General features: G+C 28.8%; 2 protein-coding genes and 1 pseudogene across 2 annotated transcripts; 2 read left to right on the forward strand and 1 right to left on the reverse strand.

Moving 5' to 3' along the window:
- Nucleotides 1–21: 21 nt before the first annotated feature.
- Nucleotides 22–2,999, reverse strand: LOC131428846 (cytochrome b-like; annotated as a pseudogene).
- A 35-nt stretch (nt 3,000–3,034) lies between these two features.
- LOC131430329 (NADH-ubiquinone oxidoreductase chain 4-like) lies at nt 3,035–4,382 on the forward strand. Its single transcript, XM_058595213.1, is given in 2 exon segments — nt 3,035–3,126; nt 3,128–4,382. Coding segments are annotated over 2 exon segments (1,026 nt in total). The 3' UTR covers nt 4,062–4,382.
- On the forward strand, nt 4,107–5,929 carry LOC131428847 (NADH-ubiquinone oxidoreductase chain 5-like). Its single transcript, XM_058592903.1, has 3 exons — nt 4,107–4,162; nt 4,216–4,256; nt 5,071–5,929. Exons 1-3 carry the CDS (start codon nt 4,107–4,109, stop codon nt 5,922–5,924), a joined length of 951 nt encoding a protein of 316 aa, XP_058448886.1. The 3' UTR covers nt 5,925–5,929.
- The last annotated feature ends 12,266 nt before the right edge of the window (nt 5,930–18,195 follow it).

Here is an 18,195-nt window from a genome sequence, read left to right on the forward strand (position 1 = left end):
CTTATTAATTTAAATTTAATTTAATAATTTATCTCAATATTTTAATATTAAACATTAATAAAAAAATAAGAAAAATATAAAATAGTTAAAATTTGACCTGTTAATACAAAAGGAGTTTCTACTGGTCGTGCTCCAATTCAAGTTAGTAAAAGAAAAATAATTGTTAAATTTCAAAATAAAATTTGATTAATTGGATAAAATTGTAATCCTTGAAATTTATTTTTATGAATAAAAGGTAAAATAAATAAAATAGAAATTGAGGCTACTAATCCAATTACTCCTCCTAGTTTATTAGGAATAGACCGAAGAATAGCATATGCAAATAAAAAATATCATTCAGGTTGAATATGGACGGGAGTTACTAATGGGTTAGCTGGGATAAAATTTTCTGGATCTATTAATAAATAATTAAATTTTCAAATAAAAGTTATTAAAATTCAAATAAAAATAATAAATCCAAATAAATCCTTATAAACAAAATAAGGATGAAATGGAATTTCATCAATATTTCTATTTAATCCTAAAGGGTTATTAGATCCTGTTTGATGTAAGAATAATAAATGAATTATTGTTAAAGCTAAAATAATGAAAGGTAAAATGAAATGAAAAGTAAAAAATCGCGTTAATGTAGCATTATCTACAGCAAATCCTCCTCAAATTCATTGAACTAAGTCATTTCCAAGATAAGGTACTGCAGATAATAAATTAGTAATTACAGTTGCTCCTCAAAAAGATATTTGTCCTCAAGGTAAGACATATCCTAAAAATCCTGTTGCTATAACTACAGGGTGATTTTTTAAGAGCTTGAGAACTTTTTTAAACAATAAAACGCATAAAATTTGCAAAATCTCATCGGTTCTTTATTTTAAACGTTAGATTGGTACATGACATTTACTTTTTGAAGATAATTTCATTTAAATGTTGACCGCGGCTGCGTCTTAGGTGGTCCATTCGGAAAGTCCGCTTTTTTATCGACAAATTTTGTTCAGCGATGAGGCTCATTTCTGGTTGAATGGCTACGTAAATAAGCAAAATTGCCGCATTTGGAGTGAAGAGCAACCAGAAGCCGTTCAAGAACTGCCCATGCATCCCGAAAAATGCACTGTTTGGTGTGGTTTGTACGCTGGTGGAATCATTGGACCGTATTTTTTCAAAGATGCTGTTGGACGCAACGTTACAGTGAATGGCGATCGCTATCGTTCGATGCTAACAAACTTTTTGTTGCCAAAAATGGAAGAACTGAACTTGGTTGACATGTGGTTTCAACAAGATGGCGCTACATGCCACACAGCTCGCGATTCTATGGCCATTTTGAGGGAAAACTTCGGAGAACAATTCATCTCAAGAAATGGACCGGTAAGTTGGCCACCAAGATCATGCGATTTGACGCCTTTAGACTATTTTTTGTGGGGCTACGTCAAGTCTAAAGTCTACAGAAATAAACCAGTAACTATTCCAGCTTTGGAAGACAACATTTCCGAAGAAATTCGGGCTATTCCGGCCGAAATGCTCGAAAAAGTTGCCCAAAATTGGACTTTCCGAATGGACCACCTAAGACGCAGCCGCGGTCAACATTTAAATGAAATTATCTTCAAAAAGTAAATGTCATGTACCAATCTAACGTTTAAAATAAAGAACCGATGAGATTTTGCAAATTTTATGCGTTTTATTGTTTAAAAAAGTTCTCAAGCTCTTAAAAAATCACCCTGTATAAATAAAATGATTGTTCCTACTATTCAAGTGGGAATATAATGAAAAGAATTATAATAAATTCCTCGTCCTACATGTAAAAATAAACATGCAAAAAAAAAGAGGCTCCATTTGCATGACAAATACGTAAAAATCAGCCATTATTTACGTCTCGATAAATATGATTAACTCTATTAAATGCAGTTTCAATATCTGCAGTATAATGTATTGCTAAAAATAATCCAGTTAAAATTTGAATAATTAAACATAATCCTAACAAAGATCCAAAATTTCATCAAGCAGAAATATTAATTGGGGTAGGTAAATCAATTAAAGAATTATTTATAATTTTAATTAAAGGGTGTGTTTTACGAAATGGTTTAAACATAAATAAATTAAAATTAATTTATTGGTCGTAAAGGACCAAAATTTTTTTTTGTAATTTTTACTGTTACTAGTAAAGTTAAAAATAAATAATTAATTAATAAATATGTAATTATATTAGTTGGAAAGTTATATATTTTATTTAATGAAATTATATCTTCATATAAAAATATATTTATTTTGTTAAAGATATTTATTTCATTATTTATAGAAAAATTTTCTATAAATATATTATCTAAAATTAATAAAGTTAATAAAGTTAATGTAAAAAAAAGATACAAAATATAATTAATTTTAAAGATATTGAAAATAATTCATTTGACGATAAAGAAGTTACACAAATAAATAAAACTAATATTCCCCCTATAAATACTAAAAATAAAATATATGAAAATCAAAAAGTTTTTATTAATAAACCAATATTTAATGAAATTAAAATAGTTTGAATTAATAATATTGATCCTATAGCTAATGGATGTTTTATTTGTATAAAAATAAATGAAATAATTAAACATAAAAATATTAAAAATATAGAAATTTCAAGAAATAGTTTAATTAAAATATTAATTTTGGGAATTAGTGATAAGAAATATTTTCTTTTTCTTGAAGTTTAAAAAAAAATTTTTTATTTTTAGTTTGCAAGACTAATGTTTTTTTTTAAACTATTAAAACTAATGGTTAATTTAATTTATTTATTTATAATTATAATGTTTATATTTAGATGTGTGACTTTTATTTCTAGTCGAAAACATTTATTATGTACATTGTTGAGTTTAGAATTTATAGTATTAGTATTATTTTTTTTATTATTATTTTATTTAAATTATATAAATTTTGAAGGATATTTTAGAATATTTTTTTTAAGATTTTGTGTATGCGAAGGAGTTTTAGGGTTGTCTATTTTAGTTTCAATAATTCGAACTCATGGAAATGATTATTTTCAAAGTTTTTCATTTTTACAATGTTAAAGTTTATTTTTATATTAATATTTATAATATTTTTATTGTTTTATAAAAATATTTATTGATTAATTCAAAATATTATATATATATTTTTTTTTATTTATATTAAATGTTTCATTAAATAATTATTTTTGTAATATTTCTTATTATTTTGGAGAAGATATAATTTCTTATGGGTTAATTTTATTAAGAATTTGAATTTGTGGTTTAATATTAATAGCTAGAGAAAAATTAATTCAAATGAAAAATTATATTAATTTTTTTATATTTATAATTTTATTACTATTATTATTATTATTATTAACTTTTAGTTCTATTAGTTTTTTTATAATTTATTTATTTTTTGAAAGAAGTTTAATTCCTACTTTATTTTTAATTTTAGGTTGAGGATACCAGCCAGAACGTTTACAAGCAGGTATTTATTTATTATTTTATACTTTATTGGCTTCTTTACCTTTATTAATTGGTATTTTTTATATTAAAAGAGATTTAAATACAATAAATTTTATTATATTAAATTACTTAAAAATATATAATTTAAATTTATTATATATAAGAATAATTTTTGCTTTTTTAGTTAAAATACCTATATTTTTAGTTCATTTATGATTACCAAAGGCTCATGTTGAAGCTCCTATTTTTGGGTCTATAATTTTAGCCGGAGTTTTATTAAAATTAGGAGGATATGGTTTGTTACGAATATTTTTTATTTTACAAATAATTGGTATAAAATTTAATTTTATATTTATTAGAATTAGATTGATTGGGGGGGGGGGGGGGGTATTAGTTAGATTAATTTGTTTATTACAAGTTGATTTAAAATCTTTAATTGCTTATTCTTCAGTTGCTCATATAGGAATTGTTTTAAGAGGTTTATTAACTATAAGATATTGGGGGCTAAATGGATCTTATAGATTAATAATTGCTCATGGTTTATGTTCTTCTGGGTTATTTTGTTTAGCTAATATAAGATATGAGCGGGTTGGAAGACGAAGCTTGTTAATTAATAAAGGAATAATAAATTGAATACCAAGTCTTTCTTTATGATGATTTTTATTATGTTCTGGTAATATGGCTGCACCTCCTACATTAAATTTATTAGGTGAAATTTCTTTAATAATAGAATTGTGGGTTGATCTTGATTAACACTAATAAGATTAATATTTTTATCTTTTTTTAGAGCAGCTTATACTTTATATTTATTTGCTTATAGACAAAATGGTAAGTTTTATTCAAGAATTTTTTTTTTCAACTGGTTTAATTCGAGAATATTTGTTATTAATATTACATTGATTACCTTTAAATTTACTAATTATAAAAAGAAATTTTTTTATATTATGACTTTAATTTAAATAGTTTTAAAAAAATATTGATTTGTGGTGTCAATGATATGAAATTTCATTTTAGATCATGTTAAATTTAAATTATTGTAAAAATAGTTTTTATATTTTATTAATTATTAGAATTTCTTTATTTATATTAAGATTAAAATTTTTATTAATTAATAAAATTTATTTTATTGAATGAGAGGTAATTTCTTTACATTCTTTGTCAATTGTTATAACTTTATTATTTGATTGAATAAGTTTAATATTTATATCATTTGTATTATTTATTTCTTGTTTGGTAATTTTTTATAGAATAGAGTATATAGAAGAAGATATAAATATTAATCGATTTATTTTATTAGTATTAATATTTGTTATATCAATAATATTATTAATTATTAGTCCAAATTTAATTAGAATTTTATTAGGATGAGATGGATTAGGGTTAGTTTCTTATTGTTTAGTTATTTATTTTCAAAATGTAAAATCTTATAATGCAGGAATATTAACTGCTTTATCAAATCGTATTGAAGATGTAGCTTTATTATTAGCTATTGCATGAATATTAAATTATGGAAGATGAAATTATATTTATTATTTAGAAATAATAAAAAATGATATTTATATAATAATTATCGGTTATTTAGTTATATTAGCAGCTATAACAAAATGAGCACAAATTCCTTTTTCTTCTTGATTACCTGCAGCAATAGCTGCTCCTACGCCTGTTTCAGCATTAGTGCATTCTTCTACATTAGTAACAGCTGGGGTTTATTTATTAATTCGATTTAATATTTTATTTTTAAATTCTTATATAAGTCGAATTTTATTATTAATTTCTGGTTTAACAATATTTATAGCAGGATTAGGGGCTAATTTTGAATTTGATTTAAAAAAAATTATTGCTTTATCAACTTTAAGACAATTAGGTTTAATAATAAGAATTTTATCTATAGGATATGGAATACTAGCTTTTTTTCATTTATTAACACATGCCTTATTTAAAGCATTATTATTTATATGCGCTGGAGTAATTATTCATTGTATAAAAAATATACAGGATATTCGATTTATAGGAAATTTAAGATTAAGAATGCCTTTAGTTAGAAGTTGTTTTAATATTGCAAATTTAGCTTTATGTGGTATACCTTTTTTAGCTGGATTTTATTCTAAAGATTTAATTTTGGAAATTGTAAGTTTATCTTATTTAAATTTTTTTTCTTTTTTTCTTTTTTTTTCAACTGGGTTAACTGTTTGTTATTCATTTCGATTAGTTTATTATTTAATGGGAGGTGAATATAGAGGTATATCTATAAATATAATAAGAAGAGATAGATTAATTATAATTTTTGGTATTTTTTGGTTGATAATAATAACAATTATTGGAGGAAGTATATTAAATTGGTTAGTTTTTTTTAATCCTTCAATAATTTGTTTACCTTTTATAATAAAAATTTTAGTTTTATTAGTTTGTATTATAGGTGGTTTAATAGGATATTTAATTAGAAATATTTCTTTAAATTTTTTAAATAAATCTTTATATTTTTATAATTTTAGATGATTTGTTGGAGGTATATGATTTATACCAATAATTTCTACAATTGGATTATTAAAAATTTTTTTATTAATTGGATTTAATACTTTAAAAATTTTTGATCAAGGATGAAGAGAATATTTTGGAGGTCAGATATTATATACTCAATTAAAATATTATTCTTTATATTTACAAGAATTTCAAAATAATAATTTAAAAATTAATTTATTAAGATATATAATATGAGTTTTTGTATCAATTTTATTAATATTATTGAATTAATTTAAATAGCTTATATTTAGAGTGTGACATTGAAGATGTTAAGGATATTAAAATAATTTTTAAATATTTAAAAAAAATAAATTTTTATTTTTATATTGAAAATATAATGTTTTATTTTAAACTATATAAATGAAATATGTTGAACAAGAAAAAGCTGCTAACTTTATTCTATAATGGTTTAATTCCATTTATATTTTTATTTTAATTGGAATTTATAATTCAATGATATCATTAACAGTAATATACCTCTTTTTGGTTTCAAATTAATAAATTGTGTAAGATAAATTGAATAAAATCAATATTTTTTAAGTGCAAATTAAATGTTATACTTAACTATTATCCTATAAAAATATGGATATTATATATCTAGAATTAGGTCGAAACTAATTGCAATTTATCGCTTCATATTTAAATATTTTAAATATTTAATTATTTCATTCTAATATTCCTTGGTTTCATTCATGGTATAAACCAATTAATAAAATTATAATAAAAAATAATCTTGTAATAATTCAATTAATTAAATTAGATGATTTTATAATTAAAATTATAGGTAAAATTAGGGCAATTTCAACATCAAAAATTAAAAAAATAATTGCGATTAAAAAAAATCGAAGAGAAAAAGGAAGACGAGAATAATTTATTGGATCAAATCCACATTCAAAAGGAGAGCATTTCTCTCGGTCTATAATAGTTTTTTTTTAAATAATTGTGGCAATTATTATTATAATAATTGTAATAATAAAAATAATAAATCTTATAATTAAAATTAAATAAATTATTTATACTAAAAATAATTAGTCCTTATGATTGGAAGTCATATATACATAGATATACTTTATAAATTAATTACCTCATCAATAAATAGAAATATATGAAAATAATCATACTACATCAACAAAATGTCAATATCATGCGGCTGCTTCAAATCCAAAATGATGTTTATTAGAAAAGTGATTATTTAAATGACGAAAAAAGCATACTATTAAAAAAGTTGTTCCAATTAATACATGTAATCCATGAAATCCAGTTGCTATAAAAAATGTTGATCCATAAATTCTGTCTGCAATAGTGAAAGGAGATTCAATATATTCATATCCTTGAAGAATAGAAAAATAAATTCCTAATAAAATTGTAAAAAATAAACTTTGAATAGTTTGTGTATGATTATTTTCTATTAAACTATGATGAGCTCATGTTACAGTTACACCAAAAGTTAATAAAATTGCTGTATTTAAAAGAGGGATATGAAAGGGGTTAAAAGGAAAAATTCCTATAGGAGGTCAATTTATTCCAAGTTCAATAGTTGGCGATAAACTTCTGTGAAAAAAAGCTCAAAAAAAAAGAAATGAAAAAAAAAATTCTGATACAATAAATAAAATTATTCCTCATCGTAAACCTAAAGTTACAGAAAAAGTATGAAGTCCTTGAAATGTCCCTTCTCGGGAAATATCTCGTCATCATTGATATATAGTTATTAAAATAATAATATTTCCTAAAATAAATAAATTAAAATTATATTAATGGAATCATTGTACTAGACCTGTTACTGTTGTTATTGTTCCAATTGCTCCTGTTAAAGGTCAAGGACTATAATCTACTAAATGAAAAGGATGATTTGAGTGAGTTGACATAAATTTAATTAATTTCTCTAGAATAGAGAGTTCTTAATACTGAAAATACATAAGATTGAATAATAGCCAAAGCTGATTCTAAAACTAAAAGAGCAATTTGAGTAATTAAAATTAAAGAAATAATAATATAGGATGTTGATATTAGACCTGTATTACCTAATAAAGTTAATAATATATGTCCAGCAATTATATTTGCTGTTAATCGAACAGCAATTATATTTGCTGTTAATCGAACAGCAGTTCCTGGTCGAATAATGTTACTAATAGTTTCAATACAAACTATAAAAGGTATTAAAACTCTTGGAGTTCCTTGAGGGACTAAATGAGTGAATATATGTTGTGTATTTTTAATTCATCCATAAAGTATAAATCTTAATCATAAAGGAAAAGCTAAGGTTAATGTTAAAGTTAAATGACTAGTTCTAGTAAAAATGTAAGGAAATAAACCTAAAAAATTATTAAATAAAATTAAAGAAAAGATAGAAATAAATATTAATGTTCTTCCATTATTAATATTAGAATTTAATAATAATTTAAATTCTTTGTGTAAAATAATTATTATATTATTTCAAAGAATTTGGATTCGATTAGGTATAAATCAAAAAGAAAAAGGAATAATTAATAATCCAATAAATGTTCTTATTCAATTTAAAGATAAATTTATGATTGACGTAGATGGATCAAATACGGAAAATAAGTTTGTTATCATTTTCAAATTATTGTTTTTTGTTTAGGTATTAAATATTGTGATGATTTAATTGATATAGGAAGAAAACAATAATAATTTTTTACATTAAAAATTATAATTGTAATACTAAAAATAATAAACAAAATTAATCAATTAATTGGAGCTATTTGAGGAATTAAAAAATATTAAATAATTATTTTTTTAATTTGACAAATTAATGTTTTATGTGATAAACTAATTTTTTTTTCATTAGAAGTAAGTGCTAATTTACTATAATTTGATTTAAGAGATCAATACTTGCTTTCAGCCATCTAATGAATTAATTTTTAAAAAATTGAACGCGCTCAATTTACTCAGAGATGGCTGAACCGATTTCAACAAACTCGGGCTCGTTTGAAAGCTACTGTCGGGCCATTGATCAAGTTCGAAGATCAAATGGCTTTGACTTTTGGTTCCGGAGATATGATTGTATAAGTGACGTAACCGACAAAAAGCGTTGTATTTGAACGCGCTCAATTTTCTCAGAGATGGCTGAACCGATTTTAACAAACTTGGGCTCGTTCGAAAGCTACTGTCGTACTATTGATCAAGTTCGAAGATCAAATGGCTGTGACTTTTGGTTCCGGAGATATGATTGTATAAGTGACGTAACCGACAAAAAGCGTTGTATTTGAACGCGCTCAATTTTCTCAGAGATGGTTGATCCGATTTTAACAAACTTGGGCTCGTTTGAAAGCTACTATCGAGCCATTGATCAAATTTGAAGATCAGATGGTTGTGACTTTTGGTTCCAGATATATGATGGCATAAGTGACGTAACCGACAAAACACGATGATTTTTACCGCTCTTATAAAAAAGGGTGTCAAAATTTTGGGATCACCTCTATTTTCGTTAAGTTCTAGTGCTCAAAAGTTTAAGCACCTAGAAAAAAGCCTTCATGCAAAATTTGACCTAAATCAGACATGCTTAAGGGGTGCTGCCCGGTGGTAAAGGTTTGACAATTTTCGATCTTGAAAAAGCACCATAGGGGGGAGTACATGAAATTTCCAAAATCGAAAATTTTTTTTGATGCCGAAACTCTTAAAACTGCATGGAACATCGAAATTTAATGTCATCTCAAAAAAAAATTTTTTTGAAAAAATCAACTTTCTGGGACTTCGAAAAATTTTCATAGTCCCAAAAAGTCGACTTTTTCAAAAAAATTTTTTTTTCGAGATGACACTAAATCTCGACGTTCCATGCAATTCTAAGCCTTTTAGCATCAAAAATCTTTTTTCGATTTCGAAAATTTCATGTACTCCCCCCTATGGTGATTTTTCAAGATATATGAAAATTCCACTAAGTGGACTAAGAAGGCTTTTTGCCTTTCTCTATAGAAAGGTATTAGAATTGCTGGAAAAACCGACTTTCGAACGGAGCCTCGGAGACCCATAGTGTTATATACCATTCGACTCAGTTTTTTAGATTAGCATCACTGATTACAAATAGGCAACGCAAATGTCAAGCACTAATTTGGAAAAATGATGCTGACTGTGTGACATAAACACTGAAGCATGCTTTTGTGAACTACTCGAATCAATCTGCATCAATTGTTGTCAAAATTAGTGTCCAACATTATTTAATAAAAGTATGAAACATATTTTCATGAGACTGTTATGAAAGAAGAGAAAGGCATTATCATACCACTAGGTGGATTAAGAAGGGTTTTTTTAAATAAAATCAATTTTCAGAATCTTAGAAAATTTCCATCTAAGATTTGAAAATAGCTCGAAATATTTCTTTTTGACATCAATTGGCCGTACCCGTACCAATAATAATATTGTAAAAATTTGCAAAAACCTCGATAATGAGGAAGTGGCCAATTTGGGTTTAATAGTGACGTGATAAATTAATGTTTCAAACCTTCTCGTCGGACCCATTCCATGTGTAGAGATTTGTAACAGTATCGAAAACAATAATCATTAACATCCACTCATCAATCTAGTAGAAGTGCTCTGTTTGACACGTTTAACCATCAGACAATTCAATCCAATTTATTATAAGTACTTATAAGTAGCAAATACTTTTGTTATTCTTGTTTGAATTAAATGGTTTGAAACCTACTGGTTGTTTCATCATGATGATCAGGTGCGGAGTTACCGCAATTTTAAAAGCCTCTAACTAGGTGATTTGAAGATAGATTTGTATTATTTCTCAAAGAACGTTGGATTAGGTCCTAATTTGACAAATGACGGGTTTTCTTTGTTTACTTTCTCTTTCAATTATTACTAAAAATTTCTGCATTTTTCGATATTTTTTTACTCTCTACAAATAGTTAAGCAGGAATTGCTAAGAATACCAAAATAATCGAAAGAGAAAGTAAACAAAAAGAATCGTCATTTGCACTCAGAACCTAATCCAACGTTCATCTTGAAATAGTATTAATCCATCTTCAAATCAACTAGTTAGAAGCGTTTAAAATTACAGCACCACACGGAACCGGCCAGATGGCGATAGTTCTGAATTGGCCTGCTAGTTCCCGTAGAATTAGCAGCTGACCGGAATTCAATATACTCAAGCGAACACGGTTTGCAGCAGACTTGTGAAATGATATATATTTATATAATTCTTCTTGTACCAAACTTCATACTATGCAGAACGATGCGGTATTTTTTATGCATGACGCGAAACCTCTCTATGCCGAACGAAGCAGAACTAATACTAAATAAAATTCGAGGTGTAGACCAACGATCGAAACTGTCACCCGTGCACGAGGAATCAAGATAATAACATCCTAATGACCTGTTGTGATTGGTTCGTGAAAACATAGGTCGATTCTAACCACTTTTCAATAGCACGCTATTGAAATACTGAAACGACGCTGCCATACATGTTTAAGTTAAATGTTTTCGAATCGATTGGTTGTTAAATTGTATCAATCCATCAACAAATGACAGAAAAAGATTTCGCGGCCATTTTTGAAACTACCTGCAAAATAGCAAATTTAGAGGAATAAGTCAGGTATGATGTATAAATATTAAAGAAAGCTATGCTACTGGGGCTCTTCTCACTGTACTGTTAAGCACGCCGTTTGTCCACGCAGAGCGACATTAGATGCTGACAGAGATCCGCTTGACTCAAAGTTCATCCACCATTGTCTGCAGAACAGCAGAGTATCAACGAAAAATCAAAAAGAGTTTTCCGCAACGATCCAACAAACAATGGCCGGCCACACACTTAACATACACGCACACCAATAACTTCTGGACTTCTGGTTCTTGAGATAGGATGGTATAAGTGATGTAATCGGCAAAACGCGTTGTTTTTATCGCTCAATTTCCTCAGAAATAGCTAATTTGATTTTAAGTAGCTTAGGCTTGGTAAAAATCAATCGTTAGTTTGTTGATCATGTGCGAAGATCAAACGGCTGTCACTTTCGTTTCTGGAGATATAATGGTATAAGTGATGTAACCGATAAAATGCGTTATTTTTCAACCGCTCAATTTTCTTCGAGACTGCTGAACCGATTTTAGCAAGCTGATGCTCGTTTGAAAGCTTCTTTTAGGGTTGTTGATCAAGTTTGAAAGTCAATCCAACATAGAGCGTTGTTTTCTTATAGCTCATTTTACTTAGAGATGATAGAACTGATTCCAACAAGGTTAGGTTTGTTTGAAAGCTATTATTAAACCATTGATTAAATTCGCAGATCAAATCTCTCACATTTGATTCCTGAGATAAAATGTTATAAGTGATTTAACCGAAAAAACGCATTGTTTTTTATAGCTCAATTTTCTCAGATATGAGTGAAACGATTTTAACAATCTTATGCTTTTGTGAAAGCTTTTATTGGGCCTTTGATTAGGTTGAAGATCAAATCAGAGCCGTAGTGAGGTCAAGGCGTTCCACTAATTTGTGTGTCTTTTACAGTTCGCATTTTTAAACTTTATCTTGGATGTAAAGGTTTTTTTGGAGATTGATTTACTCATTAAGAAAGTTCTCGTTCCAACAAAAATTTGTTCTCTGGTAGTGATAGCATTGCACTACACTGATAAAAATCTGTACGATCGATTCATATGTAAACAAAACTTCAATTTAATATGCTTTTCATATCAATACATAACCAAAACGATTCGTTTCAAGATTTCATGTGTAGATTCACTAGGATGCGAGATTAGATAATTTTTCACTTAGCTTTGATGTGTTTTTCCTTTGGATGTGTTGTGTTTTGCTAATGAATCGAACTACATGTGTTAAACACTTCATTTTCTAGTGGGAATGAGTACAGCACAAATGTGTGTGCAAAACACTTGAATCGGTCACCTCTGTTTCAATTTAAATCTATGTGGAAAACAATGTGACATTCACATGAAATGCAGTGTCGTGTCGTTCACATGAAATGTCAGTGTCGAATAGGAGCAATTTCACCGTAAATGACAGATTGTTTCTGAAATTTTAGTTTTGTATTATTTTATTTGGCTCAAATTGTGCGTATATGTTAATCATAGTAAAACGAAACAATTTGCATCATCAATTTGCCCTTTTTACCCTAGCCTTACTTTTGAGAAGAGACTAAGGGGCTGTTCATAAAAGATGTCACGCTTTTTTGACGATTTTTGACTCCCCATCCCCCCTTTGTCACAAATTGTCACAGAAGCAAAGACCCCCCACCCCCCCTATGTCACGTGTCACGAATTCAAAATAAATAAAATTCATCTCAATTTTATCGATTTATTACATGCTGTCATTAGATTAAAAAATATCACTAAAACTACAAAATCATCGGAATTATTTGATTAATATCAATTATATAAATTAACAAAAGTATTTGGTTGGAATTGATGAAACAATTAAAATCATTTGTTTTATTCGTCCTAGGGGTACACAGATATATTATTGTTTTAAGTAAAGAATAATATTTCCTTAGTGTAGCATACAGGGCTGAGAAAATAAAGACCAAAACCTCATCAAAACGAGATCACTGCCGGAGAATCTTTTTCATTATCAGTTGATCAGTGAAATTTAAATCACATCGATCAATATCGGTACTGATTTTCCGTCACACAATAAGTAGTGATTTTGAGCTGAAATGATTTTTGATTTATATAAGTTCAATCATTGGATGATTCGATAAACTTTGATGTTGGTGAGGAAAATCACATATGATCAATATAAGACATGACTTCTGAAATCGTTGATCTCCCGCCCTTTTTCAAATGGAGTTCAATTGAATAAACTGCATCAGAATCAGAAAAGAGAAATTACTACTATTATCAATGTTCGAAAATCAAATTACTGAAAAAATTGTCAGTGCATAACTTAAGTTAAACCTTTTGAAGGAATTTTTTCCTTTTTTACTCATATTAGGTAATTTTTTTTAATTTCGCTAATTTACTCGCTCCTCCGTGCACTTTTGCTGATCACAACAGAAATGATTTCCTGTATCACTCATTTCCGAATTTACAAGAAGAAGCTTTTACATCAACAAATACACGTTTTCCTATAGAATATAAACGTTTATTGTGGAGATTTTTTCAGGAAATAGAGCAAAGCAGTAATATAATTAGGTATTTCAAAAATGCGCTCATTGAAAATATTGGACGTCACATTCCAAAGACCTCCCCCCCCCCTCCCCCCTGTCACAAAAGGTCACGTTTTATGAAACACCCCCCTCCCCCTTGCGGCGTGACGTCTTTTATGGACAGCCCCTAAGCAAAAATTCGTTGAAATTTTTCAATAATATATGTTTCAGAAATGGCTTGATTTCATGATGCGCGCACACTTCATATAGCAGTGGTATATGTGTGAAGAAGAAAAGCTCTCGTTGTTGATGTCAGTGCGAGGAGAGAAAGTACCCAAGCAACCAGAAGTTCCACAAACACTTAAAACATCCATTTTATTGCTGCTTAAAAGTACACGCGGAACTTTTGAGAACTTAAAAGTACAGAACAAGTTCCGCGTGAACTTTCTAGCTGCTCCAGAAAACACGATTTTTTAGACGTAAGGTTAATGCTACTTGCACAATACTTTTTGCTATTACACCGATGTGTTATGTCTAAACTAACGTCTCGGATGAAACAGATTTCGGCTTGCTAGCCATACATTGCGTGGTAATTTGAAGAGAAAGATCGCGCTAGCAGCTCAGTATAAACTGCTGCTTACTGGTGGGTAAAGACGAAACGTAAAAAAATTAAAAATCGTTTTGTGCTCCTAGCATAAACTTGGGTGTTGAAGATAACTTTCTCGACCTTCAAATGATTCTGTGCAACTAGAAAAAAAAAATTTTCTTCGCCATCCAATTACCACTTAACGTAGGATAATAACAAAAACACCAGCTTTTTATTTTTGTAGGAGTTCTGCTGATCATCGAGTTTATGATTTTCATCAGGGGTGACATTATGCAATCAAATTGAATCGACTTATCCGTTATTAACCACAATTGAATTGTAAATCCATATACTTTTTTCGTTTGAAAATGATGACTTGGAATTCAAACGCCCAATACGCAACGTTAAGTCAGGTCATACAACTTTTCAGTCTGACAATAAAGTTTCATGACGCCATGACTTCCTTGAACATCATTCAAATTGGTTTCAAATCTATATATATATATATATATATATATATATATATATATATATATATATATATATATATATATATATATATATATATATATATATATATATATATATATATATATATATATATATATATATATATAAATTCAGAGATCATTCTTTGTAATCGCATCACGTAAGAACGAATGGACGGATTGAGATGCTTTTTTTCGTTTGATCAGTTTTTATCCCCACCGGGTTCGTACATCAAAAAAATTAGGAAAACTTACCGGAAAAGTGGGAAAAATCAATAAAGTTATTTTGTATGGACAATGGAATTTTCCACTGAAAAAGTCGCCAATGATTGCTAGATCTACAATTGATGTTTGGCGCGCAAGGAGATGCTCAGTATTTTGCCGTTGAAGAAAAGAATACTAGATCTTTGAAAAATCGTTTGGCGCGCAACGAGTAGATTTGGGTGGAGATTTTACAAGCATGATTGATTCGTCATTTGAAAATACGTGCTTAATAGGGTATCAAAATCATTACTTGCCAAATGACTGTTTTAGCTATACCGTAAACAGAAACACAAGTTCTAATGTCATTTACCAGTAGATGTAGTTAGATGAATTATGTTGGCCATCGTGGGCGTGAGTTGAACAAATCAAATTATGTAACGATTTTTTTACGTATCAATGATAGGATTCTGCTGTTGAAATAATGAGTTCAGATGACAATATTTTCCTTGCATTTAGCATGCTGACGTTTGTTCAGCCGATTCAAGTGAGTTTTCAAAAGTGGTTTACTTCAAAACGGTTTGCTTAGGATGCTATTCATGACATTTGTAAGCTGCTTAAGCCAAATCATTACATTTTCCGAACTTTGGATTACTTGACGAATTACCATATGCGAATCGTGAATATCATATCTGAAGGAGAAATCGTGGCATGTGAGAACCATCAGTTGTGAGATCTGCTGTTTTATACATTGGCTTTAACGATAAGAAAAATACTGGTATAATCACTCCTCATGTTCACTCCGCTAGAACAGAATATTGATTCTCAGGACTGAATACTAAGCAAACCGATGTGGTGGCTCGACGAATGAGAGGCCTTTTGATACAATTCTTGAACGAATATAGCGTTCATGTCAAAGTTAATGGACACAATATTTAATAAAAGGGTAATTTGAACTTTCGAATGTCCAAGTATTTTTCATTTTATCGCTAATTCGTTAATCGAAAATTGATCCTGTCATTATCCTGCTACGAACATTCATCAAACACTAACTAAGTAATATCACTAGCAGTGAAGTAGGTTGTGGACAACCGTTCAAAATTAGTTTATTACTTTCGATAATCCCTAAGGATTTGCTATTAAATTTTAAACGTCTTCAGTACAAATAAGTCTTAATATTCAATGATAAACAACAATCCCCGAGGGCTGCTTTTGGAAATTTGTGGGGTCAATTTAAAGTATTTATCTTGGTCATCTCTTTTTCATCCATCTGTTAATTTATTTATTTGTTTATTTAGGAGCAAGGGAAAAGCCTGCTGGAGCTGAGATTTTGGTTCTCCTTCTCCAGCAGGCATAAAACACTCTCATCTTTTGTATCAACAAATAACATTTGTCCAAATGATACATAACGAAATCTTAAATTGCCCTTATTTAAACTACAAAGCTAACTAACAACTATTCATATTGACTAATTATCCTAATAAAACTAGCAGGAAAATATTTGGAGAAAACGGGTTTTAATGGCGTTACGAGATAACTTGAAATTGAATCCATCAGAGCAAGTATTGAATACGCGACATATACTCGAAAACGGTTCATTGAAGCCATAGTTAGTTCTAGCACGAGGAATTCTGAGAAAGGGATTAAACCGCAAATTACGCCGAAGAATGTCAAAACTTAGCTGTTGTAGGAGATCTGCACTATCAATTCGAGATTGGATGAGGTCCGCGACGAAAACAGCTTTTTGTGTATCACGGCGGACAGATAGCAAATCGAAGTGTATGTCTACAACGATTTTCGTAGCTTGGAAGATTAAATGGATCTCTCCAAGGCAGACGACGCAAAGCAAAACGAATGAACTTGCACTGAACAGTTTCAATGCGTAGCTTATCTGTTTGATAATATGGTGCCCAAACAACAACAGCATACTCGCGAACTAGAGCGCAATATAACGATTTCAGGCAGTATATGTTATTGAAATTTTTTGAGATGCGAAAGATGAATCCTAGCATCTTTAATGCTTTAGAGAGGGTATATTCTATGTGATCTTTGAAACTAAGTTTTGAATCCAATAACACTCCTAGATCCTTAATTGATGTCTCCCGTTTTAGTACAGCTTGCGAAATAGTGTAATCATACATGGTCGTGGTTCGTTTACGAGAGAAAGAGATAACGAAGCATTTGAAGGCATTAATAACCATTCTGTTGACGTTGCACCAGTTAGAAAATACATCCAACTGTGACTGCAAGAAGTTTGAGTCTTTCAGATATTTGATGAGATGAAACAGTTTGAAATCGTCGGCGAATGATAGCTTAATGCATTGCAATGCGAAATTCAGATCATTTAGATATAGCAGAAATATGAATGGTCCTAGATGGCTTCCCTGAGGAACGCCAGAGCTCACGATGAATGATGGAGTAACGCAGTCGCCAATTCTCACGGTCATACTACGACCAGTCAGATATGATTCAATCCAATCCATCATCCCACATGTCAAATCTTTAGTTTGAGAGAGATCTACAATCTCTGTCCAATACACTGACTCGAAGGATGAGATGGCAAACGGTGCATTTGTTTAGTTTTTGCGTAACAAAAGCATTGCACATATCCACAATAATTCTTGATGATATTTCTTCTTCGGGACGAAGTTATTGTGTTGGATATGAATTTGTCGTAATTCGTTTATTGTAAGCCAAGTAATCAGTAAAATAATGATAAAAAACATTAACGTTTGGCAACTCTGCTGTTCGAAAACACAAATTTAAAAAAACAATTTCAGGCGAGACGAAGTTCGACGGGTCACCTAGTTATGATATAAATGTATTTCAGCGTTCATCATTAAACAGCTGCACGAAAAAATTTTCATTTTAATATGGGCAATCAAACACGCTCAGATGGAAAAGTTTCATTATTTCTTTCT

The sequence above is a fragment of the Malaya genurostris genome, chromosome 2 (genome assembly GCF_030247185.1).
Source record: "Malaya genurostris strain Urasoe2022 chromosome 2, Malgen_1.1, whole genome shotgun sequence".
Lineage (NCBI taxonomy): Eukaryota > Metazoa > Arthropoda > Insecta > Diptera > Culicidae > Malaya > Malaya genurostris.